Source organism: Lolium rigidum, chromosome 4 (genome assembly GCF_022539505.1).
Source record: "Lolium rigidum isolate FL_2022 chromosome 4, APGP_CSIRO_Lrig_0.1, whole genome shotgun sequence".
Classification (NCBI taxonomy): domain Eukaryota; kingdom Viridiplantae; phylum Streptophyta; class Magnoliopsida; order Poales; family Poaceae; genus Lolium; species Lolium rigidum.
In genome coordinates this window covers 138206859-138231005 of record NC_061511.1, presented here as the reverse complement: position 1 = coordinate 138231005, position 24147 = coordinate 138206859, and the positions used below count along the sequence as shown (strand labels likewise).

Here is a 24147-nt window from a genome sequence, read left to right as displayed (position 1 = left end):
TGATAGGTACTATCTCTTTCAAAGATGATGAAGTATCAATATGTAAAAATCGAACATGGTAAGAAATCTTATGCCTTCTTTCCAAAGTATTATAGTCTGTATATTCTGTTCATGCAACACCGACACACTAAAATTCAACTTCTGTTTTGTAGGGACATTCAAGCTCAACTTTAAGAAATAAAATTAACATCCATGAAGTTTATTGTGTAATTGGTGGTGTGATACTATAGAAAAAAACTATTTACGCAAACATAAAACTTTCAGACAAATTTGAAGGTCAAAAAGTTATCCTGGGATGGGACAGCTAATTGATAGAAAATATTTTTCAATAATCTACGCATATTATAATGAACTGACAACAAACTGTTATGTTGCACTAAACGGAATGTGTCTGGGATATCTAAAAATAATGCAAAAAATTAAAATTCGGTAAAGTAGACAAACTCTTTGTCTGAGTGACTCACATGTTAAGGAGGTTCACATAGAGTATTTCTGACTTTAAAACTTTACTTTGCTGCCATTCAAAAAGAATATTTCTAAACTAAACTGATTTCTTTTTTGGCATCTTTTTACTACCTACTTTACTAAACCACACTATTGTTTGGCTAAACTGCAGGCCCATAATTTGTAAATGGTCAATGTATATATGGCATGGAACACAAACCATTACCCAAAAGGAGTAAACCAGCACCTGTCGCGGAAGATGCAACCAAAGGCGCAACAAAATGTAGGTTCCCGCACCGAAATAGGTTTTTTTTTCAACAAACTGAAACCGGGGAAATGGTCCATATTGATCTATGAAATTACGACAGGTCTATTAAAAATGCAACTGAGCACACATGGCATGTATATGCATGAATAGGGATGTAACAGGTCTCACACCCAAATCCTTCCGAAGTAAATTTTTAGTTATGAAATGATCAGATCAACCTTAGAATCTGGTTAGTGATTTGATTGTTCCCACACTTATTAGAATGAAACTATACCTTTTCCGATGATAAAATTTTGTTAGCGGTGAAAGGAACTCGTTATGATCTTGGCCCATGTCTTCCTTTTAGGAACAAGTGCTCCACTACAAAAAAAATGCAGTTATAAAGTGAGCACAGATCAATCTTATAATTAATATAGACCATAGCTTTGGTAGTGGTGTAAACTGTTACCATTGTGGAGTTTAGTGCAGACTGAAATGTATAATTCACTTAGGTTTACCTGATGTTGTTTTGATTGCAACAGACAAAAGTCCAGACCTCAAACATACACTCTAAAACGCGAGGATATATGTATGTTCAACACCTAATTAAAAGCTAAACACATCACGGGTGCATCACTAAACGCTCAAAGGTAACTTAAATTTCGTAAACACTCATAATGTAGAAGGCGTTCAAGATGATAGACACGTGGGAAGTATAAAAAAGAGTCACACATCAAATGGATAGCTTGTTCCAAATTGAATTTGTCTAATTGGTCCCGAAGAAATGCAACTTTACATGCAAAAAATGTAGTCAACCATTTCTTCTTTGATGTCCATAGCTTTTATATATCCCAGGAGAAATTTTAAGTTTTGACAGATTTCAAGCCAAGCCTAAAAAATACCATCTCATGACTTATTATCAGGTTGTAGTCCGTAATTAGCATTATTATCAATCAAGATTCAGAGCGGTGTAGGTCTTATATATGCACACCACTGTATTCTAAAAAAAATATATGCACACCCCTCTTCCCGGCAACATTGCATTGTGGTAGATGACCTCGTGGTATGTTTTTTGTAGTAAAACCTATTGCATCACGAAGCAGTATGTGTATGCTCCAAACTAAAAGTAGCATCTACTGCACGTTGATGAATTTTTAAACGGTGGCAGACTCACCACCACAAGGGAGTGCCTTTTTTTCAAAATGACAAGGGAGTATCTAGAGTTGCGCAACGTAGAACCGCATTGCAGGCCTCGTTGCAGTGGCAGCGGTAGTTGATTCCACGAGGAAAAAAGGCATGATTTGGCAACGGTAAACTTTCGATCACAACCATAGGTAAATCTGATGTTCATTTGGAATCACCGCCGGCAGCGGCGCTAGGTAATAAGAAACCTAGCAACATTGTGGCACCAGCGTTGTGTCAAGATTCGTAATAGAGAAATCGACTATATCTGTCGGCTGCCATCCATTGCCCTCTCAGATCACTCGCATGTAGGCCATTATCCCACACCAGGCATCGTATCTCCGACGCTGCTCATGATTGTGGCTGAGTCTCGACATTACCCAGAGAACAAACCTCTTCTTCTATACTGGCAATACTGAAGAAATGTGAGCGCACTCATATGTACACATGCATATGACTGAAAAATTAAACCAAAAAGATTTCAAGATTAGTTAATTACCCCAAGTATAACTTTTTAATTGTAGTATAGTGGATTTTCCTAGAGCAATGGCTGCATATAAATAGAGAATTTGTTGAGACTTTATCTACCTTCAGTAATCACCTCCTAATTTTTCAGAATTCAAGATTAGTCAATTACCCGAAGTAACTTTCCAATTGCAGTATAATGGATTTTTGTAGAGCAATGGCTGCTCGGACAAATAGAGAATTCGTTGAGGCCTTATCTACCTTTCAGTAATCACCTCCTACAGTGATAGTTCCACAACAATTGATATCAGTTTGAATCGTAATTCTAGTTCACGAATTAGACAACTGTTAGGTGACAAATTTACCATTCAAATCAATTTTAAGCATGGCATTATGCAGTGTCAATTGGTACCAAATATGGAGAGGTAGAGATAAGTTTTGAGAATGCTAACCTTGGGAATCTGGAGACGTTCCCCAGCTCCATTATGCCTTCAATGCCTCTACATGTGCATGTGCCTCATCCACAACCAGACATCAACGGCGTTGCACTTGCACCCAACTCTGCCGCTACAGTTGTTGCCTTCACGGTGGACACTGACGACATTGACTGGTATACAACGGAATCCACCCACCTCTCTAATTCCCCAGGTGTGGTTGGTCACTTCTGCAGTCTCTGCCGGATACTGAGGCGTGGGCTTCTGCGTCCCCGTCCCGTGAGTTGGCGACGGCGGCAGAAACCAAGGTTGTTCTCCCTGGAATTGGGCCTAGCTTCCTCCCTGCCGCACACAAACGAATTCCTCAAATCGAACCTTCTGACGACCTGGAACTCGCGCTCTACGGCGAGCAGTCTGCAGCAGGGCTGCCTTGCCCTAGACTGATTGGGTCGGGTCGCCAGTTGCCGGGTTTGCAGAAGGCCGTGGAGGCAGCAGGTCTGGGGTGCAGCAGGCTCGTGGAGGGAACCAGCAGTACGTCCTCGGCACATCCCGGTCTTCCTGCGCCGGCCGTCGGAAGGAGAGGCGCTAGGGTTCGCGCCCACGGTGGTAGGGGAGCAGCTAGATTTGAGCGGCAGCGCGATTTAGGCCGCGGGAGGGCTGCATCGGCGAGAGAATCGAGTGGGGACTCGGCACGGGAGCTTGGTCTGTGAGCGGCGGCGGCATTGGTGGTCGAGGGAGGTGGAGGAGAGGCTCTGGTGGACTCGCTCTAGTCAAACGAACGCAATTCAGAGCAGAAGTGAACCGACCACGCGAGTAGGACCCATCCCATGAAAGCGACGTGCAGAGCGACCAGGGACACCCGGAACCCTGGGAGCTTAGTGCTCTTTAGAGATAAAATGTAATAGCATGGCTATCAAAAATGTTGCAGCAGTAGTGCAGTACATGGTTCGCCAATGTGTTACAGCAGATTCACTGAAACCGGCTCATGCCAATGGCAGCCTCCGGGCGTTGGTAGGACCCCCGCGACTTGGAGAAACAGTAGTAGTATGACCCGGTGAGCACACCAGTGATCAGGGCAAAAGCCGCACCGGCTCCGAATGTGCCCCGCCGCACCGTTTCACAGTCCGGTGGGTTTTCAAATATCACTGTGCGGTAACCAGTGTGGTAGGCGGACTGCACCAGCCCAGCCAGCAAGCAGGCCTCTGCAATGAGAAATGTCAACCTGTTCACAGTAATTGAAAAAACCGTTAGTGTCCATTCTGCTACCTGCATGAATTGTATGGTTTTCCACATTGAGTGTTCAAGGATGAGCAAATATCCATTGAAAAATATATAAACTGAACTCAAAGTTTTCGTGACCGATAGGAAGATAGGTTCAGTTAAAGCAGTTGTAATTATGCAAACATTGATCTAATGACAACAAAAGTCCCTACAAGGCTACAACCTTGAGAGAGAGATAGTTTTTTGAGCTTGTGCAGATTGGCATGGTGGTGGATAAGTGATCAGAATCTTGACATAATGCGCTGCAGCATGCTGGTGCATTTGGAAACTAAGGAACGATGTTCCATTTCAGGAAATCCTCTGGGTAAATTACAATTGCTATGACGAAAGATCCTCAGGACACTGAAAAGATGTCTTGTCATCTGCAAGCACTCAATGTGACCTCTTCTGGACCAATGCATGTAGGTCCCTAAAGCAAAAATCGCAAGAATTATTGTGGATAGAGGAGGAAGCAGTGGAAGGCTGAATAGTATTTGGACGAATGTGGAAGTCATGGTTGAACGACTTGCTGTTATCAGCATGTAATCTGAATTCAAAAAATTATTAGCTTTCAGAAAAAAATAGTCTGGCTACTTTTGGCTGGGTCAATAATCTGCCGCTCCCCACAGGCTGTATGGGTAGTATTGGTTTCGTGCAGGCAATCAAATGGAGCCAGAGCTGCCAGAGCAATGCCTCTTTTTTTTCTACTAGAAGTAATCCCAGGAGCCAAGTGAGTAGTCCAAAACATAAGAACCGGAACCTAAAGTAGTGTTAACCAACAGATGCTCCTTGAGTAATTGACCGAGTGTGTTATTGAGTCATCATCTGACATCATCTCAGCTATTTTTTCTCAAAATATGTAGGCGATCAGTGCATTTTTGTATTAGAACACGAAGGCCATAAAGTGGCAAATACAACAAAGGTCAAGGCTTCACAATGACCAAAGAAAACATATCACAAGCAATTCAAGATAACCAACTGTCTGATGACCAAAGGTACGTGTACAACGTAAGACCATTTCCAACAACCAATTAAACATATTACTAAACAAGTGCTGCCAACATTTCATTAACCAGACTCAGATCCCCTCTGATCTTCTGAAGGCTACACTACACTAACAGCTGTACTGTAATTATGCGCCCATGTGCAAGTCCATAGATAATGCATATGCCAAATCAATCATTTATATAAATGTCACAAATATTCAAAACTCCCTGTCGTGGTATCGTCACGGCATATGCCATAGGGTGGCTAATCGAAGGGGCTCCTGAGAGATCTCACGGCGGTATCCGGAAGCGGGTATGGGCACGAGCGACACGGCGACGTACCCAGGTTCGAGGCCCTCCGGTGGAGGTAAAACCTCTACTCCTGCTAGAGTGTATATGATATCACACAATACAATGGTGCTCCTAGAGCTGTGTCCGGCTGGCCCTGAGAGGCTAAGGGAGACGATGGTCTCTCTCACAGGGCAGCTCTGTAGGTAGGTGAAAGCAGTAAATGATCGATCCTCCCTGCACGAGAGGGGTAGTGCGGCTTATATAGGCACCGGCACTTTACATATAAGACCCTATAGTCTACTAGCCGGCTTGGCCGGCTTCGGCTTCCGCTCCTTCCCGAGGTGGTGACGTCAGGAGCCGTTGAGGCGTCATGGCCTGTCCCATCCGGCTGCCACGGTCAGCGGTATGGAGAGGAAGCGTCCCTGTCGCCGTCAGCCACTGTAGCCTGTACGGCGCGTCGTAAGCCATGATGGCCCGTCCGGCGCGTGGCACTGTTGCTCCACAGTGCCCCGTGCTTTACGGAAGATGAAGTCAGCGTGGACTTTGGGAACCCGGATCACCAACCCGGTTCCTTCCAGTGCAAGACTCGCCAGCCTCGAGTCGGTCTGAGGTACAGACCCCCGCCGGATATGGCTTGTAGAAGCCGGCCCGGCTACAAGCATTGGCGGCCGTAGCCGGGCCGACTAGGACCTAGAGCCAGCCGGCTTCCGGACCAGCCGGCCACGGCGCCAGCCGGCCTTTGCCGCGAGCCGGCCAGTGGCCAGCCGGCTGCTCACCGTCCATTGCCCTACCCGGGGTCTTCCCCCCGACATTAGCCCCCGAAGCTGGCAAGGTCCTGCGTTTAGAAGGACCTAGGCAGGTTTTCCTGGCTTCTTAATATATTTGACGGCACTTGGAGGGGCCGACTGAGAATTTTCATTCAGCCGGCTGCGCCCTCATCCGGCTCGTTCCTGCCGGCTGCTCCCAGCCGGCCGCTTTTTACACTTGTATAGTTTTTGCTTTCTCGCAAGATTTGATGGCGCCTCCGCCTTGCTGAAGAATTTTGGTTCGAGTGGAACTTTGGTCCGGCTCCGGCTCGCCGCGCGCCGGGGTCTCCGCCGCCTCGGGTCCTGCGCCCGACTTGACCGGTCTGACGCCTGGCCTGGCTGTCGGTTCGTCTGGTCACATCAATGTCCCTCCGGATCCGGTGCGGCAGTGGGCGACGTGGTGTGGCCTTTTCTGATAACCGTTGTGGACGTGGGCGGAGTTACGGCGCAGTAAATCCGGGGACGTGGCCCACGACTGCCACTTGGAAGCCAACCGCCCGCGGCAGGAGGCTATAAATGCCGTGGGGGAGGCATCGAGGCGGCCACTTGCCATTCTCTTCCTCCTCGCGTTCCTGCTTCCATCGCTCTCCGCGCGCTCGAGCTCGCTGTTGCTCCGGCGAACGTCTCCCGCTGGCGAACTCCGGCGGGCGAACCTCCACCGATCCGCCGCCGTTACTTCGTCAATCCGGCGCCACGGGGCCGCGCGTCTCGACGGAGCGTCCTCAGCCGCCGTTGTCGCCGCCGCGGTCGCAAGGCTCTTCCTCGCCGTTCCGCCTCTCCTGGTCATCTTCTTCCTCGACCTCGTCAATGGCGTCTCCCAGCGGATCGTGGAGGGGCTCCTACATGCGCGAGGACGACATCGAGCGCCTGGTGCGCCTCCGGCGGATCCCGCGGTTGGTGATCACGCGGGCGCCCGGCGGGGAGTTGGAGCCCAAGCCGGAGCCCGGCGAGCGCGTCGTTTTCGGCGCGCACCTCGACCGCGGGCTGGGCCTGCCGGCTTCGACATTCTTCCGGCAATTCCTCGACCACTTCGGCCTTCAGCCGCATCACCTGCCGGCCAACGCGTGCGTCCTCTTGAGCTGCTTCGTAGCGTTCATGGAGGCTTACGCCGGCCTGTGGCCCGACATCGACTTCTGGAGCCGGCTCTTCTACTTGAAGGCCCAAACCACCGAGGGCCGCTTGCGGGCCTGCGGCGCCGCCTCGATCTACACCCGGCCCGGTACGCCTTTCCCCAAAATCCCCACCGTCGACTCGGTGAAGAATTGGCAGATGTCATTCTTCTACGTGCGCAACGACGGGGCGCTCGTCGACCGGATCAACTTGCCGGAGTTCAACCCGGCTCCTCCAGTCGGCCGGATCAACTGGAGCCACAACGCCCGGCTCGACGGATCCGAACGCCGAGGTGAACCTGCTTTGGGACTTCCTGGCGACGACCACCGATGGCAGGCTGACCGCCGAAGATCTCCTCTGCACCATCGCCGAGCGCCGCGTGCTGCCGCTCCAGATGCGCACCCACAAGATCGGGCACATGTCCGGCCGGTTCGATCCGAACCGGACGTCCAAGGCGCCGCTCAACAAAGCCCAGGTGGCCAGCCGGGTGAACCATATCACCAAGGCGAACCTAACGGAGAGCTGGAGCTACGGGCTGGTGCCTTGCGACAGGGAGCATCGCCGGCGCGGGTAAGTCTCATGTCTTTGCCATTTTCCGGCTTGCGGCTGCGAGGCCGACTTCCTTTTTCTTCTGCCGACTTCCGGTTTGTCATATGTTCATGTTTTTTCTGTCCTTCTAGCTTTTTGAGCGCCAGAACGGCGACGAAGAGGTGGACGCCGGATCACGTCGATCCGGCCGACCAAGCCGGCGAACATGCCGGCGACGACGACCTGCCGCAGGCGCCTGATCTAGGCGGCCAGGGGGAGCACAATCCGCCCCTTCACCGGAAGCGGCAAGAGGAGGAGGAGGAGCCGGCGATGTCCGGCACGGGGCCCATCCCCGCCGTGCCTCTGCGCACGAGGCCGCCAAGCACTACGGCGACTTCGGCGCCCAAGGGCACGAGCGAGCCGGCTCCACCGCCGCCTTGGAGGCGAAGCGAAGAAGCTGCGCCGGCGGCGGCCGAAGATGGTCCCGGAGCAAGCCGGGTGAGCTCTTTCTCTCCTTTTCTTGTTTGATTCCTTTTCTTTCCTTACTTTTATGCTTATTATCTCTCTGTTTATCCGGCTAGGGCCCCTATCAAGTTTGCCCAGGGCGGCGGCTCCCGGCAAGCTCCGCGCGTTGTGTCGCCGCTTCCCCGCCAGAGGAGGGAGCAGACGCCGCAGCCTTCCTCGCGCGCATCTACACCGCCGCCGCCTGTCACAGGGGCGCCTTCCTTCGCCGTGCCGCTGGCCTCAGCGCCTGATCGCGGCACGCGGGTTGAGCCGACTCGCCAGGCGACGCCCGGACGACATGTTCCCGGGCCGGACTCGTCCTCCGGGCCCAAGCTGCCGGGGCTGGTGCCGGGAATGCCGCCGTCGACCGAAGCCGGAGCCGGCAGTTCCGCACCGCCTGCGACCGGAGCCGGGGCCGGCAGGGCTGCGCCGCCCATGATCGAAGCCGGAGCCAGGCCGAGCGTGGTGGTGCTGGAAGAGAGCCCGGAGGGGGCGCCTCAGGCGCCGGAGATGGCTGCGCCGACACCACCGGAGCCGACTATGGGGGAGCCGGCCAGGCAGGAGCCGGCAAGGGACGAGCCGGCGCGCACGGAGGGCGCCGACTCGCACGCGTTGGTGAGGACGGGAACCCCATCGGCGTCACCGCAAGGCCCGCACGTGGCCAAGGGCGCACTTCTTCTTCGAGTGCCGTCCGCCTCCGACTCCAGCCTCGGCTCGGCCGCCACCATGGAGCAGGCGTGGCTCCGCGCCGACTCCTACGAGGTGACCAGCCGGGAGGGGAACCCCGGCCAAGCATCGGTGGAGATGTTCTTCTCCAGCCTGCAGGCCAATCTCAAGGCCAGGGCAACCGAGGCCGCGGCTAACGTCGCCAAGGTGGAGGAAGCCAACAAGGTAAGCTTCGACTGTTTTTTGATCTGATTATTATCCTGGTAGCCCTCCGAGGCATGGGCCGGCTGCTTGGAGCCGGCACGGGTTTCGCTCGATCGACTAACTTTTTCTTTTTCCTTAGGCTGTGGCGGATCGGCGCACCGCTCTGTACAACCGCGCCGTGACCCACTACCACAAGGCCAAGCTGGATCGGGCCGACTTGGCCCGCGAGCTGGAAGCCGTCAAGGGTAAGCTCTATGCTTCTTTCGACTTGATGTCTTGTTTTCTTTCTAATCTTGGTTGGCTGACATTTCTTTCTGGCCGCCTCGCAGTTGAAGCCGCCAAGGTCCCGCAGCCGGAGTCGGATCTCCGAGCCGCTCGCGACCGGTCGCGCGTGAGCGAGGAGGCGGGCCGATCCGCCGCCCGCAAGCTTAAGCTGGGCCGAGCAGAGGCGACGCGGCTGCGCCCTGTCGGGAGCGGAACCACCTCACCGAGCTCAACTCCCTCGGGACGGCGGAGAAGGAGAAGGTGGATGATCCGAGCCGGCGGGCCGACGGAGGTGGAGAAGCGGCGGCTTGCGCTGCGGAGGAGGTCACCGCCAAGTCCACGGAGCCGACGGCTACCGCCAAACGCCGGACCGACGATTTTGGCGCGCTTGATCGCGGCTTGGCGGGTGAGTGCATCTTTATGTTCCTTTCCCTTTGCCGGCTTTCGGCGCGTCGAGCTGCCGGCTTAGGTTGGCAGCCGACGCGAAACTTGATTTTTTCGATATCTCCATCTTCGGGTCAGGGCGATCGGTTCTTGTCGAGCTGCCGCCGAGCTTTTTCTTTTGTACTTCGAAATCTCCATCTTCGGGCTGAGGGCGATCGGTTCTTGCCGGCTCGCCGAGCTTACTTTGGAACTTCGGAATCTCCATCTTCGGGCAGGGCGGTCGGTTCTTGCTTGCTGCCGCCGAGCTTTTTTCTTTTGTACTTCGAAATCTCCATCTTCGGGCTGGGGGCGGTCGGTTCTTGCGTGCCGCCGAGCTTACTTTGGAACTTCGGAATCTCCATCTTCGGTCGGGGCGTCGGTTCTTGCCGGCTGCCGCCGAGCTTTTCTTTGTACTTCGAAATCTCCATCTTCGGGCCGGGGGCGGTCGGTTCTTGCCGCTGCCGCCGAGCCTAATTTAGGACTTCGAAAATTTGCATTTTTCAGCTTATTTCGGCTTTGACAGCTCCCGACATGTTTCTTCTTCTTGCGGCGGCCTTCCCGGAGACGCGGAGGCGGCTTTGACAGCCGTTGGCGTCGCGCGCGACTCCGGGAGGCGGGAGACCGGCGAAGGCAGCTCGGAGTATTTCTCCATGGAGGACCATCGCGGCGTCCATGGGTGCCCGCGTCGAGCCCATCACCAAGCTCGGCACGGGAGCTTCGGAAGGCGGCCGAAGAGCCGGTGCCCATGCGCGTGGCTCGAAGAGGCGGCGCCGCAAGATATCTCCGGCCTCATCTCTGCGATGGAGCGGGCGCCGGACCGTTTCCTCGGCCGGAAGGAGTCGGCCACGCGCGCGGTGCCGACATGGCGGCTGTCCTTCGTCCTCTCCCGGTACAACGAGGTGGACTCGGGGCAGCTTGAGTTCCGGCGAGCCGGCGTGGAGGACAAACTCCCAGCCGATCTCAAGGCCGCCCGCCTTGCTCGAGCCAGCACCATCGCCGAGTTCGTCGACAAGACCCTCTTCGTCGCGGACCCGAACCCTCCTCCGTCCGATGGAGATTATATGGACGATGAGGAGGCGGAGGACGTGCCCGAGGACGACCCGGCAGCCGGCTCCACTGATGCCCCTCCGGCTTAGATTTCCTGCTTTTCAGTTGTTCTTTTGCCAAGACAATTTATTAAATCCCCGGGATGCCGGGTGCAGATGTAAGACAATGTTATTATCCTTTTATTAAGGCACACTTTAATGTGTTTGTTAATCATTTGTGTACCGAGTTGCTTTCTTTCGACTCGTTCGCTTTTTCCCGTCCGCCCCACTCTTTGGCTGTGCCCTTGCCGGTCGTACGTCCGACTTGCGATCCGTCGCCGGATCAAGAGCGGGCCGGCCAGGTGAGGCCGACGATATTTCGGTCGAACGAGCTGAATTCGGCAATCCGGCACTTTTATGAAGAGTTGCAAGTCAACTCGCTTTACTCTTTCCCTTAGTCGTTTTTCGCGTGTCGGCTCCCTAGGCCTTACTCCCGCCAGCCGGACAGCCGGGTTGCGGTCCGTAGCCTGGATCGGAAGCCGGCCGTCGGAAACCGGATCAAGTTATCGAGCCGACCGCGTGAGAGGGTTCAAGCCAATTGGCGAAACAAGGTAAAGTACGCGAAAAACTTGTCGGAAACGGCGCTCTTGGCGCAAGCTTTTTCATAACTCACAAAAGGGATACAAGGGATACATACATTCCTCGTTCTCATGTGTAAAATGGGCGGAGTAACTCGACATTCCGGGGACGTTTAGTCTCCTCGTCGACCTTGTCCGGCTTGTTTTTCTTAGCCTCTTGGGCATCTATGAGATAGTAGGAATCATTGCCTACCGCCTTGCTCACGATGAAGGGACCCTCCCATGGGGATGCTAGTTTATGCTTGTCCGGCTGTCCGTTGGATCAGCCGGAGCACTAGGTCTCCTTCTCGGAATACTAAGGTCTTGACCTTCCGGCCGTGGTAGCGACGGAGGCTTTCGTCGATATACGGTTGACCCGGACTCGGCCATCAGCCGGACCTCTTCAACCAGGTCGACTCCATCTTCGCGAGCTTCTTTGGCTTCGGCCTTCGTGTAGAGCTTGATCCTTGGCGCGTCGTGCTCGATATCGGTCGGCGAGACGGCTTCGGCTCCGTATACGAGGAAGAAGGGTGTGAAGCCGACCGAGCGGTTTGGCGTTGTGCGCGAGCTCCACAAAGCACGCTGGGCAGCTCTTCAATCCAGCCAGCTGGCCGAGCGCTCAAGCGGCTCTACCAGCCAGGGCCGGATGCCGGCTAGGATCAAGCCGTTAGCCTTCTCCACTTGGCCGTTGGTTTCCGGGTGCGCCACGGACGATAGGTCCATCCGGATTCCCATCTCTCCGCGATGAGCGTTTGAAGATGCCCTCGGCGAAGTTGCTGCCATTGTCGGTGATGATGCTATGCGGGTAGCCATATCTCACGATTATTTCCTTGAGGAATGTGACGGCCGTGGAGCCGTCCAGCTTCTTGATTGGCTTGGCTTCGATCCACTTAGTGAACTTGTCAATCATCACCAAGAGATGAGTCATGCCGCCTCGGGCTGTTTTGAATGGGCCCACCATATCCAAGCCCCATACGGCAAATGGCCAGGTAATGGGGATGGTCTTCAAGGCGGAAGCCGGCGTGTTCCTTTGCTTGGCGAAGCGTTGGCAGCCGTTGCACTTCTTCACCGCCTCTTCGCGTCTCCGAGCGCAGTCGGCCGCAAAAACCGTGCCGGAAGGCTTTGGCCACTATGGCTCGGGAGGAGGCGTGGTGGCCGCACTCACCCCGATGGATTTCCCTTAGGAGTTCAATCCCTTCGGCCGGCTCGACGCACCGTCGGAGCACCCCACTTACGCTGCGTTTGTACAGCTCGTGGTTGATGATTGTATAGGCCTTGGCCCTTCTCTCAATCTGCCCGGCCCGGACTCTGTCATCGGGGCAAGCACACCGTCGGTGAGGTAGGAGAGGAATTCTTGTGCCCATGAAGGTACGCATCTTATCTCGAATACGCCGACCAACGGGGTCTCCCGCGTGGGAGCTTCCGGCTTTGATCGCATGGTCGCCGGGTTCGGCTTGCTAGCCGGCGGGTTCGGCTTGCTAGCCCCCGAGTGTGGCGATGAAGCCCCCGGGTTGGACCGAGAAGTCCCCGGGTTCGGCATGGTAGCCGGCGGGTTCGGTTTGTTAGCCCCCGACTTGGGCGATGAAGCCCCCGGTTCGGCCGAGCAGCCCCGGGTCGGCCGAGCACGAATATTGAATCCGAATCCGGTGACCGGTATGATGGACGGCTTCTTGATAACCGCCAAGGCGATACCCGGCGAATGGCTTGCCGGGTTGAGCCAATCTTGGACAAGGCGTCGGCCGCCTCGTTGTTTGCTCGTGGCACATGGTGGAATTCGCAGCCGTCGAAGAAGCCGGATAGCTGCCGGACGTGGAAGCGGTATGAGGCCATGTTGGCGTCCTTCGCGTCCCGGCCGCCGGATGCTTGCCGTATAACCAAGTCGGAGTCGCCGAAGCAAAGTATGCGACGCACGCCAATCTCCTTGGCCGCCTCGGCCCATGTATGAGCGCTTCATACTCCGCCACATTGTTGGATGCGGCGAAGTGGATCTGCAGGACGTAGTCCGACCCGGTCTCCCTTGGGAGAGGTGATGACGATGCCGGCTCCCAAGCCGTTGCGCATCTTCGAGCCGTCGAAGTGCATCTTCCAATGTGTGGAATCCGGCACAGGCGGCAGTGCACGCATCTCGGCCCGGCCGACGAAGAAGTCCGCGAGGATCTGCGACTTGATGGCTGTGCGTGGCTCGTAGAGGATGGTGTGGGCGGCTAGCTCCGAGGCCCACTTGGCAACCCGGCCGTTGGCATCCTTGCTGCCGATGATTTCCGCCGAGGCGCTCGTGGCAACCACCCGGATGGGATGTTCTTGGAAGTAATGCTTGAGCTTCTTGGCTGCCATGTAGACACCGTAGGTGACCTTCTCGGTAGTGGGGGTAGTTTTGCTTCGATCGGGAGAGCACTTCGCCGAGGTAGTAGACCGGGCGCCGGACCAGCTGCTCTCTGTTTTCGGCTTCTTTGCGCTCCACCACTGAGACAACGCTAACCACTCGGTTGGTGGCTGCGATGTACAACGAACATCGGCTCCATTGAACCCGGCGTTGCAAGGATTGGCGCGGTTGAGAGCACGCGCTTTAAGTCACGGAAGGCTTCATCCGCTCGCGGTGACCGGACGAACTTGTCCGCCTTCCTCATCAATCGAGTACAGGGCGGTGCCTTCTCCCCAGCCGGCCGACGAAGCGGCTCAAGGAAGCCAGACAGCCGGCGAACTTCCGGACGTCCTTGAGGCACCGCGGCAGCTCCATCTTCTCAATGGCACCGATCTTCTCTCGGGTTGGCTTCGATTCCTCGCCGAGAGACGAGGTAGCCCGGGAGTTGGCCGGCCGGCACGCCGAAAGTGCACTTGGCCGGGTTGAGCTTCATCCGGAATCTTCGCAGATTGGTGAAGGTTTCTCTCGAGTCATCAAGGAGGGTAGACATCTCCTTGGTTTTTACAACGACATCATCCACATATGCGTGAACATTTCGCCGATTTGATCCTGCAAACACTTTTGCATGCACCTTTGGTAGGTGGCGCTCGCATTTTTCAAGCCGAATGGCATAGTCGTGTAGCGTAAGCCCCGTACGGGGTAATGAACGAAGTCTTTATTTGATCATCCGGATTCAAAGGAATCCGGTGGTAGCCTCGAATAGGCATCTAGAAAAGACAACAATTCACGACTCGGCAATCGAGTCTATGACTTGATCTATGCGCGGCAGGGGAAGGGGTCCTTCGGGCACGCCTTGTTCGAGCTGGTGTAGTCGATACACATGCGCCGAGAGCCGTTCTTCTTCAAGACCAGGACCGGGTTCGCCAACCAGGCCCGGGTGCGAGACTTCCATGATGAAGCCGGCAGCTAGGAGCCGGCGATTTCTTCACCGATGGCCTTCCTTCGTTCTTCGGCGAAGCGCCCGAGAGGCCGCTTCACCGGCTTGGCTTCAGGCCGGACGTGGAGGTGGTGCTCGCCCAACTCCCTCAGCACACCCGGCATGTCTCTTGGAGTCCATGCGAAGATGTCCCGATTCTCACGGAGGAAGCCGGTGAGCTCGCTTTCCTATTTCTTGCTCAAGCCGGCACCGATGGTGACGTACTTGTCCGGCCGCGCCGGGTCCAAGCAGATCTTCTTGGTGTTGTCGGCCGGCCGGAAGTGAGTCGTCCCAGCTCGGGTTGCCCGCAGCCGGCATGTCCGTCTCGCGCGGCTTTGGCGAGGGCAACGGCGTCGTGGATGAGTCGCTTCTCGGTGGCGATGACCAGCGTCCGGGCCATCTTGGAGCTCGCGTGGCGCAAGCCCATGGAGCGGCGATAGTCGCCGGCTATGGTGATGACCCCTTTGGGCCAGGCAGCTTCATCTTCAGGTACCCATAGTGGGGCACCGCCATGAACTTGGTCGTGGCCGGCCTGCCCGAGAGCGCGTGGTAGGGACTCACGATGTCCACCACCTCGAACTCGATTCTCTCGGTGCGGAAGTGGTCCGGCTTCCCGAACATCACCTCCGCCGTGATCCGGCCGATCGGGCCGGCAGCAGTGGCTCGGCACGATGCCATGGAAGACGGTGGGGTGGGGCGCAACTCGGCCTCCCGGATGCCCGGCTTGCGGGCGGTGTCGCGGTAGAGGATCTTGATGCTGCTGCCGCCGCCGATGAGGACGCGCGAGAATCGCACGCCGCGCCGAGTCGTGCCGATGGTGGGGTCGAGGACCATGGCGTAGCTGCCCGGCTTCGGCAGGACAGCCGGTGTGTCGCGGCGATCGAATGTGATGGCCTGCTTCGACCGGCTTAGGTCATCGGGGGACCGGCGGTATGACCGCGTTGACCTCGAGGGAACGGCTCGTCGGCTCGTCTTGTCCTCGGGCTCGGAGGTGAAGATGATGTAGGTAGCATCTTCGGCCGGATATCGGCCATGGTGCACTTGGTTAGCCTCGTGGTGCTCGAGGTTGGCGTTCTCTGCGCCGCCTTGACCACCCGGCCCGCCGGCCGGAGGAGGCGGGGTGGAGGGGGAGGGGTTCGCCGCTTGTCGCCCGCTTCATGAAGTGGCGGTCGCGGGTGGTGTGGTTGGAGGGGTTCTTGCCGCTGTGGTACTTGCACGGCGAGTCGAGCATCTCGCTCGAAAGTGTACTTCGGCTTCCATTGCCGGTCCGTTTGCTTCCGGCGGCGGCTGCCGCCTGCCGCGTTGTCCGACACGGCCGCCACATGGGCGGAACCGTACCGGCGGTCCGGCTGGTCGCCGTGACGCTTGCCGCGGTAGTTGTCCCGCCGGCTGCCATGCGAGCCGCCCTCGGCCGGCTTGTGCTCAGCCCGGCTTGTTGTTGTCTCGTCTTGCTCGGGGCCGGTGAAACGTCGCCGGCGCCTTGCCGGCTTCCTCGCCCAGCGCGTGCTTGTCGGCGATGGCCATCAAGGCGGCCATCGTCTTGGGCTCGCTGCGGCGTAGCTTGTGCCACAAGCATGGTGTTGGGCCGGCAGCCTCCCATGAAGAAGCCGATGGCTTGCATCTCGTGCACGCCCTCGCAAGAGTTGCGCATCTCGCACCGGCGCGTCGGTACGCGCGATCCGTCTCGTCCGGGCCCCGCTTGCACATCTCAAGCCGTTGAGGGCGACCCGGCCGGCGATAGGTGCCGGTGAAGTTGCCGATGAAGGCGGCCTCGAAGTCCGGCCAGCCGTTTATGCTTCGCCGGCCGGCGGGTTGTTGAGCCACGTGCGGGCGGAGCCGAGCAGCATGAGGGGGAGTAGCGCACAGCCCAGGCGCTTGTTGCCCCGAGAGATGCCGACTGCGGTGGAGTAGTCCAGCGAGCCGGTCCTCCGGCTTGGCGGTGCCGTCGTACTTGGGCGTGTCGCGGGGAGCCGGAAGCCGTCGAGCACGGGCTCGTTGGCGATGCGGGGCCCGAAGCACTTGGGGCAAGCCGGCGCCTCCTCTCCGCGATGCGGGATTCGATCAGCCGGTCGAGGCGGTCTCGCGCGTCGGCGGGCTCGATGCGCGGGCCCGGCCGGGAGTGGGCCGGCCGGCGAGCGCCGGCCGGCTTCGGAGCCGGCCGATGTGGGCGTCGAGGCTCGGAGTCTTGCTCCCGGTTCCGCTCGGTGGGGCCCGGCCGCGGCTGCTGCCGCCGCCCGGTTGGTGGCTCGGCCGGCTTGAGGCTGCGTGCGTGGCGCGGGAGTCGTTGCGCCGGCTTGGTCGTCGGGAGGCGGATTCGGCCGTGTCCCCGGCACCACGAGCGTGAGGAGCCCTAGGGTCTCGGGCGTACACAGGTCTTTCGACCGCCTGTTGGCAGCCTTCACCAAATCAGCCACCCGCGCGGTCCGGCGGCGTAGCTCTTCGCCTTCGAGGCGGTGCGGCTCTTCTCGCGGCGGCTTCGGCCGCGAGCATGTTCTTGTCGGGGGTGTTGTAGATGGGCAGCTCCATGGATGGAGCCGGCTCGTCCGCGCCGTCGCGGTCGATCTCGGCGCCTAGGTCGCGGCCTCTGCGGCGGATCCGGCCGGCTCGACCGGGGTTGTCGCCGCCGGGGTGAGGCCGTGGGCGCGGTTGTACTCGCGGCCGGGTGATGTCCCACTGGCGCTTAGCGGCAGCCAGCTCCTCGGTCCGCTTGAGGAGGAGCACGCGGTGCGCCTCCGGGTCTGCCTCGACGGCGGCGGCGTCGGTGCCGGCGCCGGTGGTGAGCGGGGTGCTCGGCTTTGCCCGGACTTGCTCCGGCCGGGACGGTGGTGGTGGCGCCTTTGGGCCCGAGCCGGAGGCGTTGGGGTCGACGTTGCGCTCCAGGTTGGGGCCGCGGGTGCGCGGGTTCTTGGTGACTTCCTTGCCGCCCATCATGACTTGCACGACGGCGGGGCCGGGCGGGAGCGCTGCCGCCGGCTCGCGGAGGAGGGCTAGCGCAGCGCAACACCCGCCGCGGGTAGCGCGGCGGGCGCGACGGTGGCGACGCAGACGCGTCGTGGCCGCCGAAGGAGATGACGCCGCCGCCGGCCGGGAAGGGCCGGTCGGCGAAGCGGCCGAGCGTTGTCGCCGACGCAGCCGAGGAGCCGAATCTCCGGATCAAGCCCGAAGCGACTCGCTCGCCGGTGGTGATGGTGAGGCCCGTCCGGATGAAGACACCGGCCGAGGATGCTCGAAGGCCCCACGGTGGGCGCCAAATGTCGTGGTATCGTCACGGCATATGCCATAGGGTGGCTAATCGAAGGGGCTCTCGAGAGATCTCACGGCGGTATCCGGAAGCGGGTATGGGCACGAGCGACACGGCGACGTACCCGGGTTCGAGGCCCTCCGGTGGAGGTAAAACCTCTACTCCTGCTAGAGTGTATATGATATCACACAAGTACAATGGTGCTCCTAGAGCCGTGTCCGGCCGGCCCCGAGAGGCTAAGGGAGACGATGGTCTCTCTCACGGTGGCAGCTCCGTAGGTAGGTGAAAGCGATAAATGATCGATCCTCCCCGCACGAGAGGGGTAGTGCGGCTTATATAGGCACCGAGCACTTTACATATAAGACCCTATAGTCTACTAGCCGGCTTGGCCGGCTTCGGCTTCCGCTCCTTCCCGAGGTGGTGACGTCGGGAGCCGTTGAGGCGTCATGGCTCGTCCCATCCGGCCGCCACGGTCGGCGGTATGGAGAGGAAGCGTCCCTGCCGCCGTCGACCACCGTAGCCTCGTACGGCGCGTCGTAAGCCATGATGGCCCGTCCGGCGCGTGGCACCGTTGCTCCACGGTGCCCCGCGCTTACGGAAGATGAAGTCGGCGTGGACTTTGGGAACCCGGATCACCAACCCGGTTCCTTCCGGTGCAAGACTCGCCGGCCTCGAGTCGGTCCGAGGTACGGACCCCCGGTCGGATATGGCTTGTAGAAGCCGGCCCGGCTACTGGCATTGGCGGCCGTAGCCGGGCCGACTAGGACCTAGAGCCAGCCGGCTTCCGGACCAGCCGGCCACGGCGCCGGCCCGGCTGCTCCTCAGCCGGCCTTTGCCGCGAGCCGGCCAGTGGCCAGCCGGCTGCTCACCGTCCATTGCCCTACCCGGGGTCTTCCCCCCGACACTCCCCGAATATCCTATCAAAACAATAAACGTTTAAACAAAATCTCAATTTGGTTATCACAATCGGAATCCAATCCTTTGGATTCTTTTTCATACACGTGTCCTTTGGATCAAAGGAATGGTGCTACAAATTCCTGCGTTTTGATTTCCTATGGCCCAAGGCACCCACTCCAGCCTCTTTTCCACACCCGACCCATATGCTTTGGGTTGAGACTTCAGACATTATTCCTCTGTTCTATGAAAGCGGTTATTACTGTATTTTTTTGTGTCTTTTGCACACCTTTATTTTGCACTTGCATTCCTTTTCTATTTCTACATTTTCCATTTCTGCGATACAAACAGGCCCTAAATTCACATCTGAACTCTACAAGCTGATCAAACCCCCCCAAAAAAAGCTGATCAAAATTTGATTTGACAAAAACGTGGGCCACCTAGGAACCGTTAAAAGGTTTGCTGGTCAAGTGGTCTAAATGAAGTGCACAAAGCTAGGTCTAGGTGTAACTAAACGGTCCTCGCAAAAACAGCCACCTGCTGAGTAATGACTAGCAACTTCCACAAAATCCCACCATGATTTACATGTGAAAAGCACAATGTGCACATGTACTTCTTGAATAGCTCGACGCAAGTACTCCTAACTGCGTCTACATCGTCCCAATTCCCAGAAGGACCTTTCATTTTCCTTGAAACGGCCCCAGAGGTTGCCGTACGTGACTGGAGCACTAACAAGATTATAAAACCTCAATTTAAGCATAAATCATCACAAAAGCCCCGCGAGGATTCCTGTCTGATCAATGGGGGTTTGGTTGGCCAAGAACATGGAGGGGGTGGGTGTAGTTGTTGTTCCGACACGCTTTCCTACGCCCGACTCTCTGACCTTTTCGCCTCTGGAAATCTAAACATGGTACTACTAAATAACAACAGCGAGAAAGGTGAAGATTCCGACTAGCGGGGCCCCCACGTCAGCGTCACGTGGAAGTCAAGGCGGCGCGGCGAGCAGGCAGGGGAGGAGAGAGGAACTGGGGAAGGGAGGATGCTGGGGGGGATGGATCGAGAGCACCAACCAGGAGGAGAGGAAGAGCATGAGCGCGCAGCCGCGCGCGCCGCCGGGGCGGAGCGCGGCGCCGCAGCAGAAGCAGCGGCTGGCGGCGGCGGCCACCACCTGGCCCACGAGCAGCAGCGCGAGCGCGGCGCCGCCCATCCCCGTGGACGCGTCGGGGTGGTAGCGGCAGTAGGTCCACTCGTTCCTCGCGTCCGTCTCCAGGCTCGCCTGCGGCGGCGCAAAGCAGCAGCGTCAGCACAGCCGCGTCGGGCGGAGAGCTTATTAGAGAGATGGAGAGGGGGTGGATCGGGGCAGATCGGGCGGGGCGTACCGTGGGGCGGCTCTGCTCGGCGCCGATGGCGAGGCCGAAGGCGACGAGGTCGACGAGCAGGATGGCGGCCAGCACCGTGGTGGAGCCGGCCATGGCGGGGTTGGCTGGCGCCACGAAGCTCACCGATTGCTTGGTCCGAAATTTCAGATTAGCGCGTGTTCCTGTCGCGTCGCGCTTCGGGGCAGGAGAAGACGCGGAGAGGATCCCGGGCAGAAATGGTGTCTTAATTCGCCCTTTGGTCTAGCCAGGCTCAAGCATAAATCTATACCTATACCTAATAATAAAGGAGCTAAGGTTTCTGCCAAAATTTTCGTCCAATATTTCTTTGGACGATTTTACCCTCCCACCAAACCGAATAATACATACAATTGCCACCGTATCAGTTCGTTTACTCAACCAGGAAACCCTGCCCCCTTCTCTCTCCCCCGCCCATCGCACAACGCAATCCACCTCCTCCCCCGTGCGCTTCAATCTCGAGGAAAGCCGCTGCGTCCCGCGACCGGCGGTGCCATCGCGTGCAATCGTCGCCCGGGAGAACCCAATCGACCGCCAGCGCCCCCCGGTCTAGCGACGGCCCGACCGGGACCTCGCCGGCCCGCCGGCGCCCTCCGGCCGGCGGGATGGAAGCCGCAGCGGAACAAGGCGATGGCGCAGCTCGGCGCCCGGCGGCGGGATGCGCCGCCGGTTCGCGAGCGTATCGGCTTCCTCGACCGGTCCTCCCGGCGGCGGGGGCGGTTGGGGAACGCCGATGGAGAAGGGTTGGAGGCCGGAGCGGAAGAAGGGAACAACACGGCGAGATCCGAGGCGGCGGGACGCGCCTCCGCTTATCGAGCGTCTCGGATTCCTTGATCGGTCCTCTTGGTGGCGTGGGGAGTAGACCGGACCCTCCTCCTCTTCGGCGTCGCGTTGAGGACCCTAATCCGCGGAGGATGGCTGCCCAAGCCATGTGAGCCGACCAGTGCGGCAGGCCGCGGTGAGCAAGACGCCTCTCCCCAGCCGGCTGGGTCAGGCTGCAAATGGACACGGATGTCCGTGGACTCTTTATGTCCGTGTCCGTTAAAAAGGCCAAACGGATTCGCGGATGGGCCGCGTATTTCACACGGACTCACGGACACCATCCGCGGAGCCTGCTAATCTCGTCTCTCCCGGAAAAAAAAATCGAAACACCAACGAAGTACCTCCACTTCTCCATCCCGTCGATAGGGCACGGCGCACGCCGCCACGCCGTTCGCCACCGCTGGGCCGGCGCCCCGCTCCTCGCCGGCAGCCTGCGCCCAGCTCCTTGCCGCCCTCCACCCCCTTGTCCCAGTGCCTCCACTCTACCCTAGATAGGAGCTCGTCGGATTTCTCAAAAGGTCTTCGCCGCCGAGCGCCCGGACGCCGGCCGCCGCCCGGTTTCCCGCTCGTATCCGCCATGATCCTTTGACCCGTGCGCCCTCGGCCTTGGTGCGCTTCCCGTCGCTGCCTGCTGAGCAAGATGTCGAGCAAGGTGGAGGTACGGATAGAAGATGCAGCGGTGGAGTGGGGCAAGAATCTGGCGTCGGAGGACGAGAAGAACCCGGCGTTGGAAACTGACAAGAATTCGACGAGAGAGGGCGGCGGCATCGGCGCCAACCTAGAGGGCAAGGAGCAGGTCTGATTCCTCCCCCTTTGCAATCTCGTGCTCTACTGAAACTGCAATCTCGTGCTCTACTGAAACTGCAATCTCGTGCCCTACTGAAACTACAATCTCGTGCCCTACTTGTTCTGGTATAAACTAAGCAAGATTGTTTATACTGCAATCCGTCTCACCAGTTTCCTTGTTTAAGAAGAAAATTGGCGTGGATGGTGACAGAATCTCACCAGTTTCCTTGTTTGTGTTTCTGATCTTTCAAGCCGTCTGCATATTTATAGCTTAAAAGCACCAGTTTCTTCAAGGACTGAATACTGTATTGTTTGTACCTATTGGTTAGTGAAAGTGTAAGGAAATTGATCTTACAGTTTATGGAAATTATATATACTACTCCATGTTATGAACTTATGATCCAAGCAATGTTCAGGTAAGAACCTGTAAGTAAATGTTATGCTTGTGATGCCCTGCTGCATAGAATATGGTCAGGTGTCATTGTGTAGTTCCAGGTTAGTTGCATAAAATATGTTTATGCCCTGCTGCATACTGAAACTGTTTGATTGTTTCCATATTTATTCTGAGCTTTAATGCATGGTTATTCTTCAGTTTGAGTGCTCAAGGATGCAACACGAGACACATGTTCAGTCAATACACACTGTAAATAGGATCTGGTGTGCATGTATTACAGTTCTAATCCTCTTTATTAGTCAGTAACAACTCACCACAGCAGTTCTATCTGATGCTAGTGCTCTCTTTTAGTGCTCAACTACTAGTTATCTGCTCATTTGTTCACTGTAAATAGGATATCTGCTCATTTATTCTTAAAAGTTAGTTGAATTTTCTAGTGTTCTATGCTCATTTACCAAATTATATTTTGTAGCTTTATCAAAGAAACTGGTGATCAAAGAAGAAGAATCTTGTATGATCAAAGAAGCAGATGATTAGTGTAGCTTGATCAAAGAAGTTGATGATTAGCGTAGGTGGCATTTAGGTAGATAAAGTACAATGAATGGCGAAAGTATGAGCTTTGCATCTGAATTACTGTACCGAGTAATAATTCAGCTACTGCATACTGAGTTCTGGTTTGTATTTGATACAGTGAATTGCAACAAAATGAAGATAATGCAAAGAGTTTATTCTATTTCTTTATAGTCTATGGCAGAGTACTGAAGTATGAATTTTGTCAATCATTCTGTGTATATTAGATAGGCACTAGCCTAGGGCTGCATGGACAGCGACTTTAACTAGTTCTAGGTCGACGGCGCCGCTGTCCCATCCTTTATAGTCGAGGTTGTCTGCGTCGTCGTCATCGTCAGAGAAGTTGAAGGACTAGTCGTCCTCCTCCTTTGGCACCGGCGGCTCAGAAGGATCGGCGAGGTCGACGAAGTTCTCGTCGTGGTCCTTGGTGGACAACACCGTCGCCTGCCGCGGGGTGAGCGTGATCTGCCAGTAGTCCTCGTCGACGGAGTGGCCGATGATGAAGTGCTACCCGGGGAATACCTTCGGCGACGCCGGGTCGTCGCCGCCACGGAGGGCCGCCTGCGTCTGCGCCTCCATCTCCCACCACCTCTTCTTCGCCGGCGGAAGTGGTGGCGAGCCCACGACGTCCTCCTCCTTGGGGGCGGCGGACGCGCATTGAAGGCGCGTGGGTGAGGTGGGTGGTCACCGCTTCAGTTTTCGAACTGAGCTATTGACGCCGACGACCACCCGACACGCGTCATTTTTAATGTGACCTGTCGCTTCGAGTCGCTGCCAAGACGGCCCCACCTGTGAAAACCGTTGTGACGGGAGGTGTCGGCGCGTCCGATTCTCGCTCTTCGCAAAAGGGCCGGTGCTTCTATTGGGCTCAAAACTCGTCGGCACTTTTTAAGACGCGTGGGTGCAAGACCATTTTAGCCAATAACCCCAAAATACTACGGCTACTATGCACCCAAGTTGCTCCATGCCTCATCGCACCTAGCCATCCAAGAGCAACAGGGATAATATAGAGCATGTACTTCAAACTGTGCATCAAACTAGCTAGTGGACAGGTTCAAACCGGACTTTTCCGGGTATACTACTCCTAATCAAACAAGCTGGCTAGTGTGCGCATGTCCGTATTGTCCGGCGGACTCCGTGAACAGCTCAGTGCGATTACGCGGATTCCACGGACACCGAAAATTAGCTACACGGCTTAGTACGCAGACGTGACGGATGGCGCGGACGTGTCCGTCTGCATCCTGAGGTAAAG

The 24147-nt window shown here is 56.8% G+C and overlaps 1 protein-coding gene across 1 annotated transcript; it reads right to left on the bottom strand.

Annotated features, from left to right (window-relative positions):
• Positions 1–3669: 3669 nt before the first annotated feature.
• On the bottom strand, positions 3670–20527 carry LOC124649547. The gene is made up of 3 exons (XM_047189157.1): positions 20309–20527; positions 20000–20205; positions 3670–3994 (listed from the first exon to the last, which is right to left on the bottom strand). Exons 1-3 carry the CDS (start codon positions 20399–20401, stop codon positions 3742–3744), a joined length of 552 nt encoding a protein of 183 aa, XP_047045113.1. The 5' UTR covers positions 20402–20527; the 3' UTR covers positions 3670–3741.
• Between the last annotated feature and the right edge of the window lie 3620 nt (positions 20528–24147).